Here is a 14,995-nt window from a genome sequence, read left to right on the forward strand (position 1 = left end):
ATCCATCCAGTACTTTTTGAGATATTTAAATCAGGACCAAATTGGTGGACCAACTGCAACCAAAAGCATAAAAAATAGGATAATCTCCTCTATGAACGATAGAAGGACCGAGAAATGGAGAGGAGAAAGAATATTTAAACAAATTTCAGATGTCCTGGAGAGAAGAATTCATGTTTCTTATGTAAAGTCTTGAAAGAAAGAGGCTGAAAAATCTGCCACCTGGATTTAGCAAGTTTTCACATTTTTTTTCTGAGAATTATTTGACAAATATACTGTTACATTTTACTGGTTATTTTGTTATTTACATTTTTTTGAAATGCCACCAGCATGCAGGAAACACCATAATCCACGAGTGTCACATTTTTTGGGACCCCTTCAACTCCGCTTTGGTTTCAAAATCCTCACGCAAGTATGCATACAAATTCATGTAAATTAGGAACTTTCAAGAAGTTAAAAACAACCTGTAAATCTGCTGCCCTCTGTCATGTCTGTATCCTCAATTTTACAGAATTGTGGTAATTAGAGTATATAAAACTAAGATTTTCCTCCTGTGGTGTAAATATTTTTGTGAAAAATTAGCTCCTGAGCTGTATCTGTTAGGAGACCATATGATGGCATCTGTTAACAATTATTGGACATTATGACAATATCAGATCAAAGCAAATTACAACAATTTACGTTTATATTCTTCTATACTATTTTTACATTATTATATAATACAATTAATTAGAAAAGCAGTGTAACCCATTTTGGTCACTGAGACTAACATATAGTAATTAATAATTGGGTCATTGGAAGATTAAACATATGATTTCTGTATGAAAACAACAAGAAAAGCACCAATTGTGGGAAAATAAGTGTGTACTGAAATTACACAATTGTACCAAAGCAACCAAGAAGAAATAGCAATGGTATGCAGCAGGGCTAACAACATTTTAGTTCATTTAACCTAAAGAAATTTTGAACAGACATTCAGAGTCTCTGAAGGTGGGGCAGGTCTACTCACAATTGAGATCCATCAGTCAGAGAGAAAAAGGCCAGAAAGGCCAGCAGCCACAGCTGGGTCACACACATCCTACGGCTTGATCCCATATCTGCTGTCAATGTAGACTCTCGCTGTACAACACCGTACTTTATAAACCGACCTCCCTCCTCCTGACCCTTTAGGTCTTTGCCCGTTAAACGAGAGGTACACAATTTTATAGATAAGGTAGGTAAACAATAATCAGGTGCCCATGTTTGCATTTGAACTGTGTTTGCTTGCTGTAAGCACTAATTCCTGTTCTGAGTACCCATAGATCTCCTTTCTAATGTGCTTTAAATGTAGAATCCAGTTTTTATTTTGTGCAGAAATATGTTCCAAAGTCTGATCTCCCAGAAACATGACAACAATCATTTGAGCATGAAGTTCTTGTAAATTTGGCATACATCTTATTGACAAGGCAACAATTATTTGAGCAAACTTTTGGCTTTTATAGGCGGTTTATAGAGGAATGTTTATAAGGTGAAAATGATTGTGGCCACAACAGGCAAATCCATTATAAAAGTATGACATATTGGTACAGACCTGGGATTTGTATTTATGACAGTGGTGTTGCCCTCAGAAACTGCAGGGGGCACCAAAATACACAAAGTGCCAATTTCTACATGAGGTTGCTTGAATAAACTTCAACTTCTTGTTGAACTTAGCAAAGATCTTTATACAATAATCAAAATTACAATAATCACCATTCGTCTTACTTTATATAAAACAGTGAGATTAAAACCATTACATTTGAATAATTTCAGTTTAACATTGTCACTTTTGCAGCCCTTATATAATTCACAGATACAAATGTTTTAAAGTATTGGACAAAATGAAATGTTGATCTGATAATGGTGCTAAAAGAGACATCCAGGAATTACAATGACACAGAGTTAAATTCAAAGGGCAAAGTCTTAACTGAAGAAACAGGCAGTCATAGGAGGTCAATTCAACAAGGCAAACAAATCCAGGAAAGGAGTTGGCAAAAAACAAAAGTGAAGTCAAAAACCACAGTAACAAACACTAGCAAGAATGCCAGATCAGAGGCAGGTAAGTTGGAAGCAGGTTTGGAAAATCATGGAGGCAGGAAACACATGAGAGCAGGAAATGAAACAGCAGGAGATGTTAGCCTTTCAGAATAAAACAGGAAATGCAATATGCACAAATTAGTGGGATGTTACATGCCCAAAGGTTAAGATTGAAGGGGACGCGAATTACATTGCAAATTTTATGGTACTCATTCACACGTTTGTTGAGATGTTGCAATTAGGATTAAACTGGTGGAGCGACTGGCTGGCAGACCAATTTCCATGCCATTAGCACAGCTAATAAAAATAAAGGGAGTGTGGGATTTTTTGTGAACACATAGACTGTCAAAGAATAGAATGAGGATCATGAGCTCCAGCAAGGACTTTACACATAATGAGTGAGCTATTGATTATCTTGACTAAGTTCCCGCAGTAGATCAATAAAACATTGCATCATTGTTATTGACACCGTTTGCTTTGCATCACTATGTAAACTTGGATTAAACATTGTGTGAAAATTTAGGCCAGTGGCATCATTTGAAAAACCAGTGTACGGTCAAATGGAACAGTGTTAAACTATTAGTCCCAATCAGGGCCTGAAGTTAACTTTTTTGGCCACCAGCCACTGTGGCAGGTGGATTTTGAAATCCACCTGCCACAGTGTTTTTTTACCAGCCAAAATTTTTTGTGCCTAAAATAGAGATGAACGACTCAGAAAATGCATAAGAATGGTTCATGAACTTGTACAGAATACACATTAAAGTGCTGTCGAGTTATTAACCAACTTAATCTCATTAATGACTAGACCTACAAAATGACTTACAACTGTATCTGATCTGGTGTGGCAGGCATTTAGAATAGAAAATAACAGAAATACAAACAGCCAATCTGATGGTCTCATTTATTTAGTTAACACCCAACTGTAATCCATTAGTCACTGTTTCTTTGTCACCTTAGTGTCATTACATATCCAAGTTCGACATTTTTTTTAATTTTAGATTAACAATTAACATTTATATGAAAAGACTCTTTTTAAGTTTGTACATATTACAAGTTTATGTTGGTTTTCAAGACAAGAGTCTAATATTTTGACTATTTTTTTGACTATAACATTTAGATAAACAACAACAATAACAATCATAATAATAACAGAAACCAAACCATATTACACTGTAATGTCAAGGTCAAGCAACGATTGAAAAACCCTGTCACAGAGCATAAACTGAGGGAGCTGTCAGCTCTGGGGGAGCCGTCTTCCCCACTTTACAGCTGATCGTGTGCAAGTGGTTTTTTGAGGACTCGTAATGCCTCTAACTTTAAGTTTTTTGTCCCGATTACAAATGGGTTTGATTTCGCTTTCGCCGAGCCATACATATGGCAATCCTGACAGTGCATTTCTTCTGTTGTGACGTTGTAGACCAACCAGTCGCGAACCTTGCCATCCCTGCTTACTTTCCACTTCGTATTGAAATCTTTTTAAAAAAAATTTTTAATCGTCCTCCTTTTGTTGGTCTGTTACAGCCGGCCTCTTCACGCCAGCAATATGCCGCCACATTTTGGTTTTAAAATCCAAGAAAATGGCGAGCCGGGGCTTGCTTAACAACACGCAACAACACACATAGGCTACCTGATTGGTCAACAACACAACACTTGCTCAGTGTTGTGTTGTCTTATTGGCTACCCACCAATGTGGCAGGTAGATTGACAGTTTCACCCGCCAATCACAAAAGTTACCCGCATTTGGCGTGTGGGTGGGTGCCAATTTCATGTCCTGGTCCCAATATTCCGTCATCACCCTGTATCCATTACAGTTAATGATTACAAATCCAGAAATCTTATCTTATTGTTGCTTCTTTATTTATTTTTTTCTTTGTTGCTTAATTATATTTTCTGACTGTTACAATTCTCAAAGCATGAATCACCAAACTGATTTATACTATGCAGTTCAACATTCAATTTGAGCAACAAAATTAGTCAAAAACGTAAGTAATCTCTGAATATTAAATAAACTCACCAATAAGTGTCACTGTAATCATTGTCATTAGCTAAGCCAAAAGGGTCAAAGGTGTAAGCAATTATGTCAGAACAGTTACCTCTACTGAAACTGTGTTTATGTATTTCATTTACAATAACTGAAGAAATTACTGTAAGTCTGGGCCAGTGAAGCCCATGAGGACAAAGTATTTGATTAAATTTACCCATAAACCACCCATTGCAAGATTTGACTTTTGAACTTTATAGGAATGAAAAACAACATGTCCACACAAACCTCTCCACTGGACACTTTTCACACTCAAGGTCTCTTTTGATTAAGGTGGTTGGAGCATTTTTTTGCTGACACTCAGTAATGATTTTTCTATTATCTATTTATCTTGATTAGATTGTCAGTCACTATATTGACAAAATCTTTCAAACCATCTGTACATGCTGCCAACGATAATTAAGATATTAAATTTGCATTTATTGTTTTATTTGTTTGCATAATCCTTTAAAAACATTGGATCCTAAGCCATCCTACATGCGTGCGTCACACTGCAGCACACATTTTTTTATTTTGATGAGGCAACAGGACTGAAAGGGGTCATTTTCCGTATTAAAACGCTTTTATCATTCTATTTTTTTTAATGTTTTACCTCAGACTAGTGAAATGTTCTGCTGTTCAGCAACTGTTTCTCATGTTGAGACAATAAATAATACTTAAAAAAGGACAATCAACTGTCTCTGCACCTCAGCAGCAAAAACTAGTTTTTAAACAAGAAATAATGATTTGACTTTTATTATGATAGTTATCAACTTCATATGACAACATTTTTGGCAATATTGCCCAGCCATGTGAAGGATTTGTGACATTGTGTGTATGTGTGTGTGCGTTGCAATGCATAAACACATGAACCGACATTGTGAGATTTTTTCAGTCATTTTATTTTCGTCAAGAGAAGGCATTTGACTAAATGGAAACAGGATTATGGTGCCACATGCATCTATCTTTTGGTGAGAACAGAACACATTGTGACAGTACTTTTCAGCATGTAACAAGACAGGGGTTCCCCTCTCTTCTCAATATTATTCTCCAGAGGGATGGAGACAATAGCCACACCAATATGTCGCAATTTGCACAAAGAAGGAATAATACATGTATTAGAGAACATAAGGTTTCACTGTATGCAGATGATATGCTTCTTTATATATTAAAAACCCATGCAATGTCTACCAAAGTTCTATGAAGTACTGGAGAGATTTCGTCAAATTTCAGGCTGTAAGGTTAACGTTGAAAAAAAAAAACATCTCTATATGTTGTGTTGTTTGATTCAGAAAAACATTTTTTTTTAATTTAAATTTTGTAAGAGGCTACTGCACATGCTGCATGGCATTCCTTCCTGCTAAACCAGTTTAGCCAATAAAACCACACAATTTCACAATTTTCTCTTACACAATTTTTTATTTGCAAAGTGGTTTCACAAAAGCTTTAAATGCCTCCTTTACTACTTCTACAGTCGCATTTATTGATCTGTATGAGCTGTCATATGTTCTGAATCACAGCGGATTTGAAATTTGATTTATTTTATATTGTTAAACTTCCTGTGCATCACTTTGTGACCTTAACATTATTAAACTTCATTAAAAATCAACTTCTTGTTGAACTTATCAAAGGTCTTTATATAGTAATCAACATAACAGTAGGCACTATTGGTCCAAATTTTGTTTGGGGCTCGGCAATATATATGATATGTGATATAAAACATTGTCTTTTCATGGGTTTAAAGGCTGCATTTCAATATGATGTAATTTTCTGACCTTACCAGGCTTGTTCTAATACTTGTCTTTACCCACTTGGTCATTATATATATTATATTATTTCAAAATATTGTGATTATATATTGTGTATCGTGATATAACCTAAAAATATTGCAATATTATTTTAAGACCATACTACCAAGCCCTTCTTTCTACATGAACCAGAATTTGATTTGTATGAAAGACAATGAGATTAAAGCCATTACATTTTAATCAATACAGTAATACTGTCACTTATGTAGCCCTTAAATTTCACAGCAGTAAAGGTTTTACAAATGGAACATGCTGAATAAAATTAATTTGAAAAGACATTTTTATTTCCGAGAGTTTAACTAGTGCTCACATCCAAACAGTTCATACTGCAGGACCAGCTCCTCCATGCCCAAACAGGTAGGTCTGTGTATGTCAGTCTGACACTCTGCTTCTGTGGGCCAGTACTCGATCCAGGTTCTAATCAGTATTCATCAATTAATATTCTACATTAACTGAAAGTAAATTTGTATAAGACAATAAGACTAAAACCATAACATTTAATCAATGTAGTGTCACACTGTAACTTGCGCAGTCCTTATGTTTCAAAGCACTGAAAGTTTTACATAATCAGAATGATGCAGAATTAAAACAATTTCAAAAGAAGTTTATTTCTTTGAGTTTCACTTGGCTTCACATCCAAAGATTGTCAACACATCGACAAGCTCCTCCATGCCCAAACAGGTAGGTCTGTGTATATCAGTCTGACACTCTGCTTCTGTGGGCCAGTACTCAGTCCAGGTTCTCTGACTGAGTACATACTGAAACCTGAGGAGAGCAAAGGGAAAAACACCTTGGGTCTTCATGTGGTCTTAAACACACTGCAGCATAACACGATAAGTCAAACGGGAAAAAAAAGAAAGAATAAACCTCAACAAAAACTGTGCCTTTAATCACTCTGACTGACTTTGATTCAAAAAGCAGTAAAACAGATATTAAGTTTGATGGAGACAATATTACGATGGGATGGACTCACAACACACATGCACATTCACTCAAAGAACAAACTTACAAGTCATTTTGGTCATCTCTGTGAATATCTTTGGATGTCCCCATGATAAGGTAGGTTTTGCCTATTGTCAGATCTAAAGACTCCCTGCAGTGCTGAAAACTGAGGAAAGCACGCAGGTGATTCTGAGGACCCACATCTTTACTTCCTGTGATTAAAATGCAGAAGAAGAGAGATAAGATGCTTAAGGATTAAATGCATAGCTAAAGGTGCAGTACAAAACATTAATGTTGTGTTCTTACATATTCCAAGTGGAATCACACTTAAAAAAATGGTTCAACGTTTAGTAAAAGTGAAGCTACAGCCAGCAGCGGGCTAACTTAGCTTAGCATAAAGACTGGAATAAGTTAGCTTGGCTCTGTCCAAAGATAAGAAATCTAAACTTGTTTGTACAAAAAATTAACTTTGGGGGCATCCTGGTCGCTCAGTTGATTTAGCATGCACCCCATGTACAGAGGCTGTGTCCTCACTGCAGCGGCCCAGGGTTGGAATCTGACCAGTGGCCCTTTGCTGCATGTCATCACCCTTCCCTATCATCTCTATGAACGCCATAATAAAGCCATTGAAAATCACAGGTCACCATTCATGGGTGGTTACTGGACTATTTCGTGGCCAGGACCAGTTAATTACTTTAGTATCCACAGGTTATTTGTAATGGAGGCTGGCTGGCTGCAAGCGACAGCTTTATAGTGTATTTAGTGTAAAACATGTGACTGGTGTCATCGTCTCATCTACAGTATCTTTCTGCAAGAAAGGGAAAAAACATGTTTCCTAAAATGTCAAACATTTCCTTTGAATGACCAAGAAGTTTTATTTCTAAATGCAAACAGTGTTGCCCATTAAATTTCAGAAAGAGACAAAACATTGCGACGTCACCTTCCTCTTCAAGGCACCTTAGAAACACTTAAAGGAAAACATAAGTGGATAGTACATTTTAGGCAGTTCAAACATGAATACCCACCTTTCTTGATGACTTCCAGTACCCGCATGGTGTAAATGTCAGTGGACCGACCAGCCGTAAATTCTTCCAGCCTCACTTTGTACACTGAAGACAGACAAGTTGCAGATTGTTAGCTCACTTGCTTAACTCTCTGAAGCTTTTTTTTTTTTTTTTGAAAAGAGTACTCAATAAATAAATGCAGATCATTTACACTCTTACCAAAATCAATTGTGCTGGTCGGAGTACTCTCACAGCCCATAGCTGTGCGCTGTTCATTGCTGATTTTGTCCTTCTGCATACTGCAGTTCTCTGGGAGTATACAATAGGCACGTCGTAAGTTTACGCATGAGGGAATCTGTGTCTCAATTCATCCAGGATGCAGCCCATGAATTGAGACACAGCTGGAATGACGTTTAGCTTGTCAGACATTTTCTTAATGTTGAGTCACCATAAAAAATAAATTAGTAAGATTCTTCACGAGTCCCAAATATCGAGTCCGAGTCAAGTCTCAAGTCTTTTAAGGGCAAGTCAAGTCTCAAGTCACTTAAGTGTTAAGCTTCTGTATATGTTCTGTGTGTGCTATGCCATCTTTTCCTGGGGTTGCTATGATCACTGAAACATCTGAAAAAGGTCCGTTAAACCCCCCATGATGATTCGGGCCATCAGGTTCTGTCTATCATGCCACAGGATTGGTTTGGAGAATGGAAAGAGGAAGTGGAAGTGGTAACTGATCCTGTGGCCTTCATGAATCTTGAACGACTCGATCTCATGAGTCAAGAATCAATCAGTCATGTAACTCAGACTACGGAGAATAAGACTCAGATGTCGTCTGTTGTTTTCCTTCAAAACAAATGTATGTTTAGACTGTTGAGGTCATCATGTTTACCTTCAGCACATATGCATTCATCATTTCTACAGAGCCGCAGTAGCTGTCCATTTCTGCTCTCTGGGTGGTAGAATTTCACACACGGTCTCTCTGCAACAGGGAAGAAAGACTTTTGAAAAATATTTTCGCATTGAATATTCACAGCATCATCCGTACATGTACATTAATATCTTAAAATGTGTCCTAAATGTATCCTTATTTCATTTTCAGCAAAGAATAAATTGTTGAGCTGTATTACCAGAGGAAGCTGAGAACACACACTGACTTTTATGGCCTTGGCGAACAATTGCTCATTGCACACTTGAATATGTGAGGGACTGTGTTCAAGCTAGAAAGGGGTCGTAAGTTGCTCTTTAACCCAGGGTGGATATTTCACTTCACTGTTATCTAAACTGCATAGTGAAAGATAAATAACTTCAGGGCTGAACCAGCATGTTAAAAGACACAGCTGCACAGTACCAATATTTTGTGTTGGCACACAAGATTCAACCCTGAGGTAGTCATGGACCTTATTACAGGAAAAAAAAATATGTACAGTTGTGAATGAAGAGAGACGAATCATTTTGATCCCACTTAAAGGATAACTACCGTTTTCTACAACCTGGACCTTATTTCTAGCAAAATATATAATCATTTACTCACCCAGATGACTTTGGTGTCATTTGAAGTCGTTCGGACGAAATTAGATCCAGTGTAGCGCCGATATATCCATATAATGCGAGTGATCGGGGCACTGAAACACAGCCTTTATCTAACGCATTATCTGCCACGAAACTAGTTCATTTCACCAATATTTTGTTACGATACGCTAGTGCTGTTCCCCTCTGAGTCCGGGCTCGTCTATTGTCAACATCCGGGGTCTGTAGGTTGACCTACTACCTCTGACCTGGAGGATGTTGTCGCTGAGCTGCGCGCGCACCCGCGACAGCCCGGCTTGTTTACCTGTAGCCTCTACTGCTAGTTTGACCCCTGATGTTGATAACGGACGAGCCCGGACTCAGATGGGAATAGCACTAGCGTATCATGACAAAATATTGGTGAAATGAACTAGTTTCGTGGCAGATAATGCGTTATATAAAGGCTGTGTTTCGGTGCCCCGATCACTCGCATTATATGGATATATCGGCGCTACACTGGATCTAATTTCGTCCGAACAACTTCAAATGACACCAAAGTTATCTGGGTGAGTAAATGACCATATATTTTGCTAGAAATAAGGTCCAGGTTGTAAAAAACGGTAGTTATCCTTTAAGTTTGTGCCATGAATTACACAAATTATGTTTATGTTTAGATTTAAAAGATAATTTTCCAACTCAATAAAGTTGCAGTTTGTCATAAAACTAATGAGATATAAGACTGTGAAAATACATAATTACACAGACATTACAAAGACTAGACAGCCAACCGATGTGTTAGTGACGTCATCTCATTAAACGCTCACCACAAAAACCCCATAACTCAACCCTTGTAGAGTCTGTCCCGTATATTAGCTAACTCACAAAACTGAATAACTCTCCTTTCACAAAACTACAGTTGTCAATATTAACAGATTAATTGTGATTTTCACAATAAATCTGACCATATTGACAACTGTAGTTGACGATATTTACTACCTTTACAACAAACAGCAACTTTATTGACTTTAAATTGACAAGCATCATGGCACAATTAAAACAGGATTAAAAATGTATTTGTCTCTCCCCATTGACTACTGTCATTTTTTATATGTATATAAAATAAGGTCCCATGAGGTCCACTGGAAAAAATGCAGTCATAACTGTAAATGTGAAACATCTTTCAGCCCAGTCACCAGATAACATTTTAGTAGTCATATTTCCTGCACCTATTTTAGGCTACGTGTTGTATTGGCATTTCCACAAAATATGTGAATGAACTGGTTTAGTCCTACAAGATTGTTTTTTAAAAGGCACAGACAAATGAAATACTTTGAGGTTCTGTCATGAGTGTTTGTTAAAATACAGTATATCTGTAGGAAACTCACGTTCATAGTATTCATAGACAGACACAGCAGCTGGTTGTAAGACGCCCACTTTAAACGTCTGATGGATCCTAAATGTGATCTCTTCTGGTCGTGTGTGAGAAACCTGCAGAGATGTCCAACAAGGGTACAGTATGTGTGTGTGTGTGAGAGAGAAACACACTTTAATTTAATCTGTTTTTGGCCGTTAAATACACATACAAAATAGCAGACCTTGCTGCTGACAGGTGACATGTGTTGAACGTAGTTCCAATGTAAATTGTTAACAGTGAAGTCAGGATGTTGGCTCTAGGAGCCACATTGCTCCAAATTTTCTAAATGTCTCTTTGTGAGCATCATACAACAAGAAAATGTGTTAGTTGTTATTTAGTAATTTGGGTGAACTGACAAATAAGATAACCAAAAGAGCCCTCTACAGGTGTGAGAAGCACCACTTGGCCAGCGTCAAGAAATTCATACAATCTCAAACGCTCTTGTCAATAAAACTTAATGGACTTTGAATTTGAAAAGAGTAACAAGAGAGAAAAGGGGACAGAGGGAAAAAAAGTGTTACTTTGTCCAGGTAGATGATGAGAGAGCCTCGTTCTGACAGGAGAGTGTTCATCTCATATTTTGCAATGATGGGGTCACGTCCTTTGGACAGCTACACACACACACGCACACACATGCACACGCACGCACGCACGCACGCACACACACACACACACACACGCACACACACACACACACACACACACACAAATGAACAAGCAGTTTAAAAGTCAGATTTACTGGTGAGCTGACAAAGTCATGTGTTATTGTATTTCCACTATACTTTCAAAGTAACTAATTACTATACTGAATAATAATATCAGTAATAATTAAATACTTAAATTTAAATGGTCTTGTTATCTTGCAAAAAAATACTGGAGAATATCAGATTCCCCAGATGTTCAGACAATCCGAGCTTGCTTTTCATCAAATTGACTTTAATATCTGGAATATAAACTTAAGGAATGTATATTATTGTATTGCATCCAGCATCGTATGGGTCTTTGATGAAAAATCATACAATACAATCTTAACGTTGTATTGCCCTGCAACAGAAAAGCTAAAATTGTGCATTAATACATTTTAAAAAATAACATAAAGGTTACTTAGTACATATAAAATATGTTTTAAGATTTAGACTGTTGTGTGATCCTGGGTATTTTTCATGTTTGTGTAAGCTCTTACTAAGTTCAGGTCATTTGTGTTAACGGCGAAGCCAGTTAACAAGCCAATATCCAAGACTGACATCGTTGCATCGTGCTGGTTGTCCTTATACCTGTGCAGAAAAAGAACAGAATAATTTAAATTATTTTATATAAATCAAGTGAGAAAAAAGCAAAAGCAAAGCCCTTAATGTTTTCAAATATCATTTTGAACTATGCAGGGTGAGATCGAGCTGCAAAAAGTGGAGACAGCAGTAATATGCAACATTTCACAGGGTGCCCCCATGTACATTAAAATGTTGTGAAAGTCCCCCCTTCGTTCCCCCTGTGGTAGCTAGAAACATGGTAAGTGCCCTCTCAGGTACCTTTCCAGTTCACTATAAATGTATTACAACATTTATAGTGTCGTAATACACTTTTTTTTGCCCCTGCCCCTCAAACATTCTGAGTCCGTCACTGGATGGCTCTCTAAAAAAATGTCACTGTAACACTCGTCAGTGTTAAGTCTTCACTGTACTTACAAGACCTCTATTCTCAGCCTGTATATTGTCTCATCTTCGGTGATTTCATCTGCAGAAGCAAAACATTTGATCAGCATTTACTTTGTGTTTCTCCTAAGAAAAATAATTGGCAGAGGAAAAAACAAATAAACCAAACAGACAAAAACAGAACAAGCGTTACTACTACTGCTTAAATGAAAACCAACTGTAAACAGAAAGACAGAAAGAGCCAGAGGACACCAAATTACCTGGGAGGAGCTGCACTGACAAGTTAAACTTCTGACATTCACTCTCCATTTGTGTAGGCAGAGCGTAGTACAGGGACACCATCTGTCATAGAGATAAAAGTGCATCTTAAAGGAATAGTTCACTCTATTCAAATTCAGTCATTATTGACTCACACTCATGCTGATGAGAAGTCCGGTGTAGTTTCTTATTCCTCAAAGACCCGCGGGGCTACCCTCCTGCAGCAAAAATCCATATAACGGGCGTAAATGGTGCTCGAGAGGAAAAGGTCCATAAAACTACACAAAAACTTTGTAATATTCCTCCATACTGCTCGTCCGCTGCAATCCAAGTGTCCTGAAGTGGCGACATACACAGTTTACTCGAAACGACGTCATTTAGTACATTTTTCTAGCCTAAACAGTCACTATGCTATATTTGCCTGGAGGCACGCTCCTGCGTGCACGCGAGTCTCCCTCACAGCCGCGCCAGACAAGATCAAGAGAACTCGCGATAGATACACACCGGTATTTACATCCTGCTGTGAGCGACCGAGCGACACACAAACACAAGAGGGATCTGCCTGCACTAGTGATTTGAAACTTTGAAACTCACAGCAGGATGTAAATACCGGTGTGTATCTATCGCGAGTCTCGTTGATCTTGTCCGGCGCGGCTTCCGTAGTGCAAACCGCTGTGAGGGAGACTGGCATGCACGCAGGAGCGTGCCTCCAGGCAAATATAGTATAGTGACTGTTTAGGCTAGAAAAATGTACTAAATGACGTTGTTTCGAGTAAACTCTGGATGTTGCCACTTCAGGACACTTGGATTGCAGCGGACAAGCAGTATGGGGGAATATTACTAAGTTTTTGTGTAGTTTTATGGACCTTTTCGTCTCGGGCACAATTGACGCCCATTATATGGATTTTTGCTGCTGGAGGGAACCCCCGCGGGTCTCCAGCTGCACTTTGAGGAATAAGAAGCTACACCGGACTTCTCATCAGCATGAGGGTGAGTCAATAATGACTGAATTTCATTCTAGAGTGAACTATTCCTTTAAAGCAGTGAGTTACCATCAGGGCCTCAACGAGGGTTGGTGGGAAATTCAAAATCAAATTTTGTAAAAATAAAAAAATTATATTTGTATTTATATTCTCAAAATCATTACAAGCCCCAACAGCGTCATGACCTCACCTGACCACTGATTGCTCATCTACTAATGTAGTAATGACAAATAGTCATTGTTCAGAACGTCTACATGTTGACAGGCATCGGAGCTGATGTGATCCCATCACAATATGGCCTTGTTTAATAATCTAAATGTTTCAAGTCAAAATAAAAGTCAAAAATGGACCCTCCAAACACCACCACTTAGTACCTCCCAATCCTTCTTGATCACTCATATATAGACATTGTAGACTATTCTAGGTTGACTACAGGTGTTTGCCTTATGGCTTTGTCCATTTTGAATCTGATGAAGACACAGTAGTGTGGAACGACTGTCTGATGTTTTAAAAGCTGAACATGAATCAATGTCTGGACCTCAGACTCTTACCTTGGCAAGTTATTATGTAAAACATATGTTATTATGTCAGGGAGCTCTGTGAACGTTGGGTTTTACTTTACTTGCTGATACTTCTAAACAAGGCAACTGTCTGGAGTGAAATTCAAATTAAAAATGACATTTCACCTCTAAGAGGGGGGATTTAATACATAAAATCACCAGCTCAAAGACTTGAGGGAAGCTATTGGTGCAGCTGCTGCTAGGATCAAGAGGAGAGGGTATACCACTGATTGTTGGTGGTACAATTTTAAAGCTGGGGTTTGTGAGATTGGAGAAACCAGCAAGAACAAGCTACATTTTAAAAGTATCCAACTTAGAAAGATCCTAACCCTTCCCTTCAACCCTCCCTCCAGAGCCCCTCCTCCAGAACTCCACTGACACCGACTGCCTCACTGGCCAGCTGGGAGATATTAGTGAGTTTGCAAGTTTCCTCAATCTCTCTCAGTTTTTGTAGTCAAATAAATATATAAATTACCAACTCAGTTACTGCCCACTACTGTGGGTTTGTGATTTGTGCAGACCTGGTTAGCTGCTGAACCCGTCTTCTGCTACAGCAGTGGCTCTGTTTTTGGCTCAGGGGCTAAGTGCTTCGTGCAACTGGGTTAGCTGCTGAACGACAGGCTCAGCGGCTGTGTACTGTGAGCGCAGCGGATCGTTGTCATTGCTAACCATATCCAGCGACCCTGTGTTTCACTTACATTTCAGAAAACACCTTACTTTATCATAATTAACCTTAACAACAAACATGGTTATTGTTAGTACGCACCGCTGTCAACTAGTGCGTTAGTATTGGGAAGTTTTG

At 38.1% G+C, this 14,995-nt stretch overlaps 2 protein-coding genes across 2 annotated transcripts in view; both read right to left on the reverse strand.

Moving 5' to 3' along the window:
* The window catches only part of LOC311250352 (complement C3-like), a gene marked incomplete at both ends in the record, with an annotated part of 30,543 nt that extends 29,469 nt beyond the window's left edge, over positions 1–1,074 (reverse strand). Inside the window, one exon of the mRNA XM_084341993.1 lies at positions 1,007–1,074. Coding sequence (XP_084198119.1) covers positions 1,007–1,074 — 68 coding nt within the window. The remainder of the gene's footprint in view (positions 1–1,006) is intronic.
* Positions 1,075–6,500: 5,426 nt separating this feature from the next.
* The window catches only part of LOC311250363 (complement C3-like), a gene marked incomplete at both ends in the record, with an annotated part of 32,310 nt that continues 23,815 nt past the window's right edge, over positions 6,501–14,995 (reverse strand). The window contains 10 exons of the mRNA XM_084342003.1: positions 6,501–6,645; positions 6,890–7,034; positions 7,848–7,931; positions 8,046–8,135; positions 8,713–8,802; positions 10,715–10,817; positions 11,265–11,354; positions 11,927–12,017; positions 12,426–12,474; positions 12,653–12,734. Of these exons, the coding sequence (XP_084198129.1) occupies positions 6,501–6,645; positions 6,890–7,034; positions 7,848–7,931; positions 8,046–8,135; positions 8,713–8,802; positions 10,715–10,817; positions 11,265–11,354; positions 11,927–12,017; positions 12,426–12,474; positions 12,653–12,734 (969 nt within the window). The remainder of the gene's footprint in view (positions 6,646–6,889; positions 7,035–7,847; positions 7,932–8,045; positions 8,136–8,712; positions 8,803–10,714; positions 10,818–11,264; positions 11,355–11,926; positions 12,018–12,425; positions 12,475–12,652; positions 12,735–14,995) is intronic.

Source organism: Pagrus pagrus (assembly GCF_965226575.1).
Source record: "Pagrus pagrus genome assembly, chromosome: 2".
Taxonomy (NCBI): Eukaryota; Metazoa; Chordata; class Actinopteri; order Spariformes; family Sparidae; genus Pagrus; species Pagrus pagrus.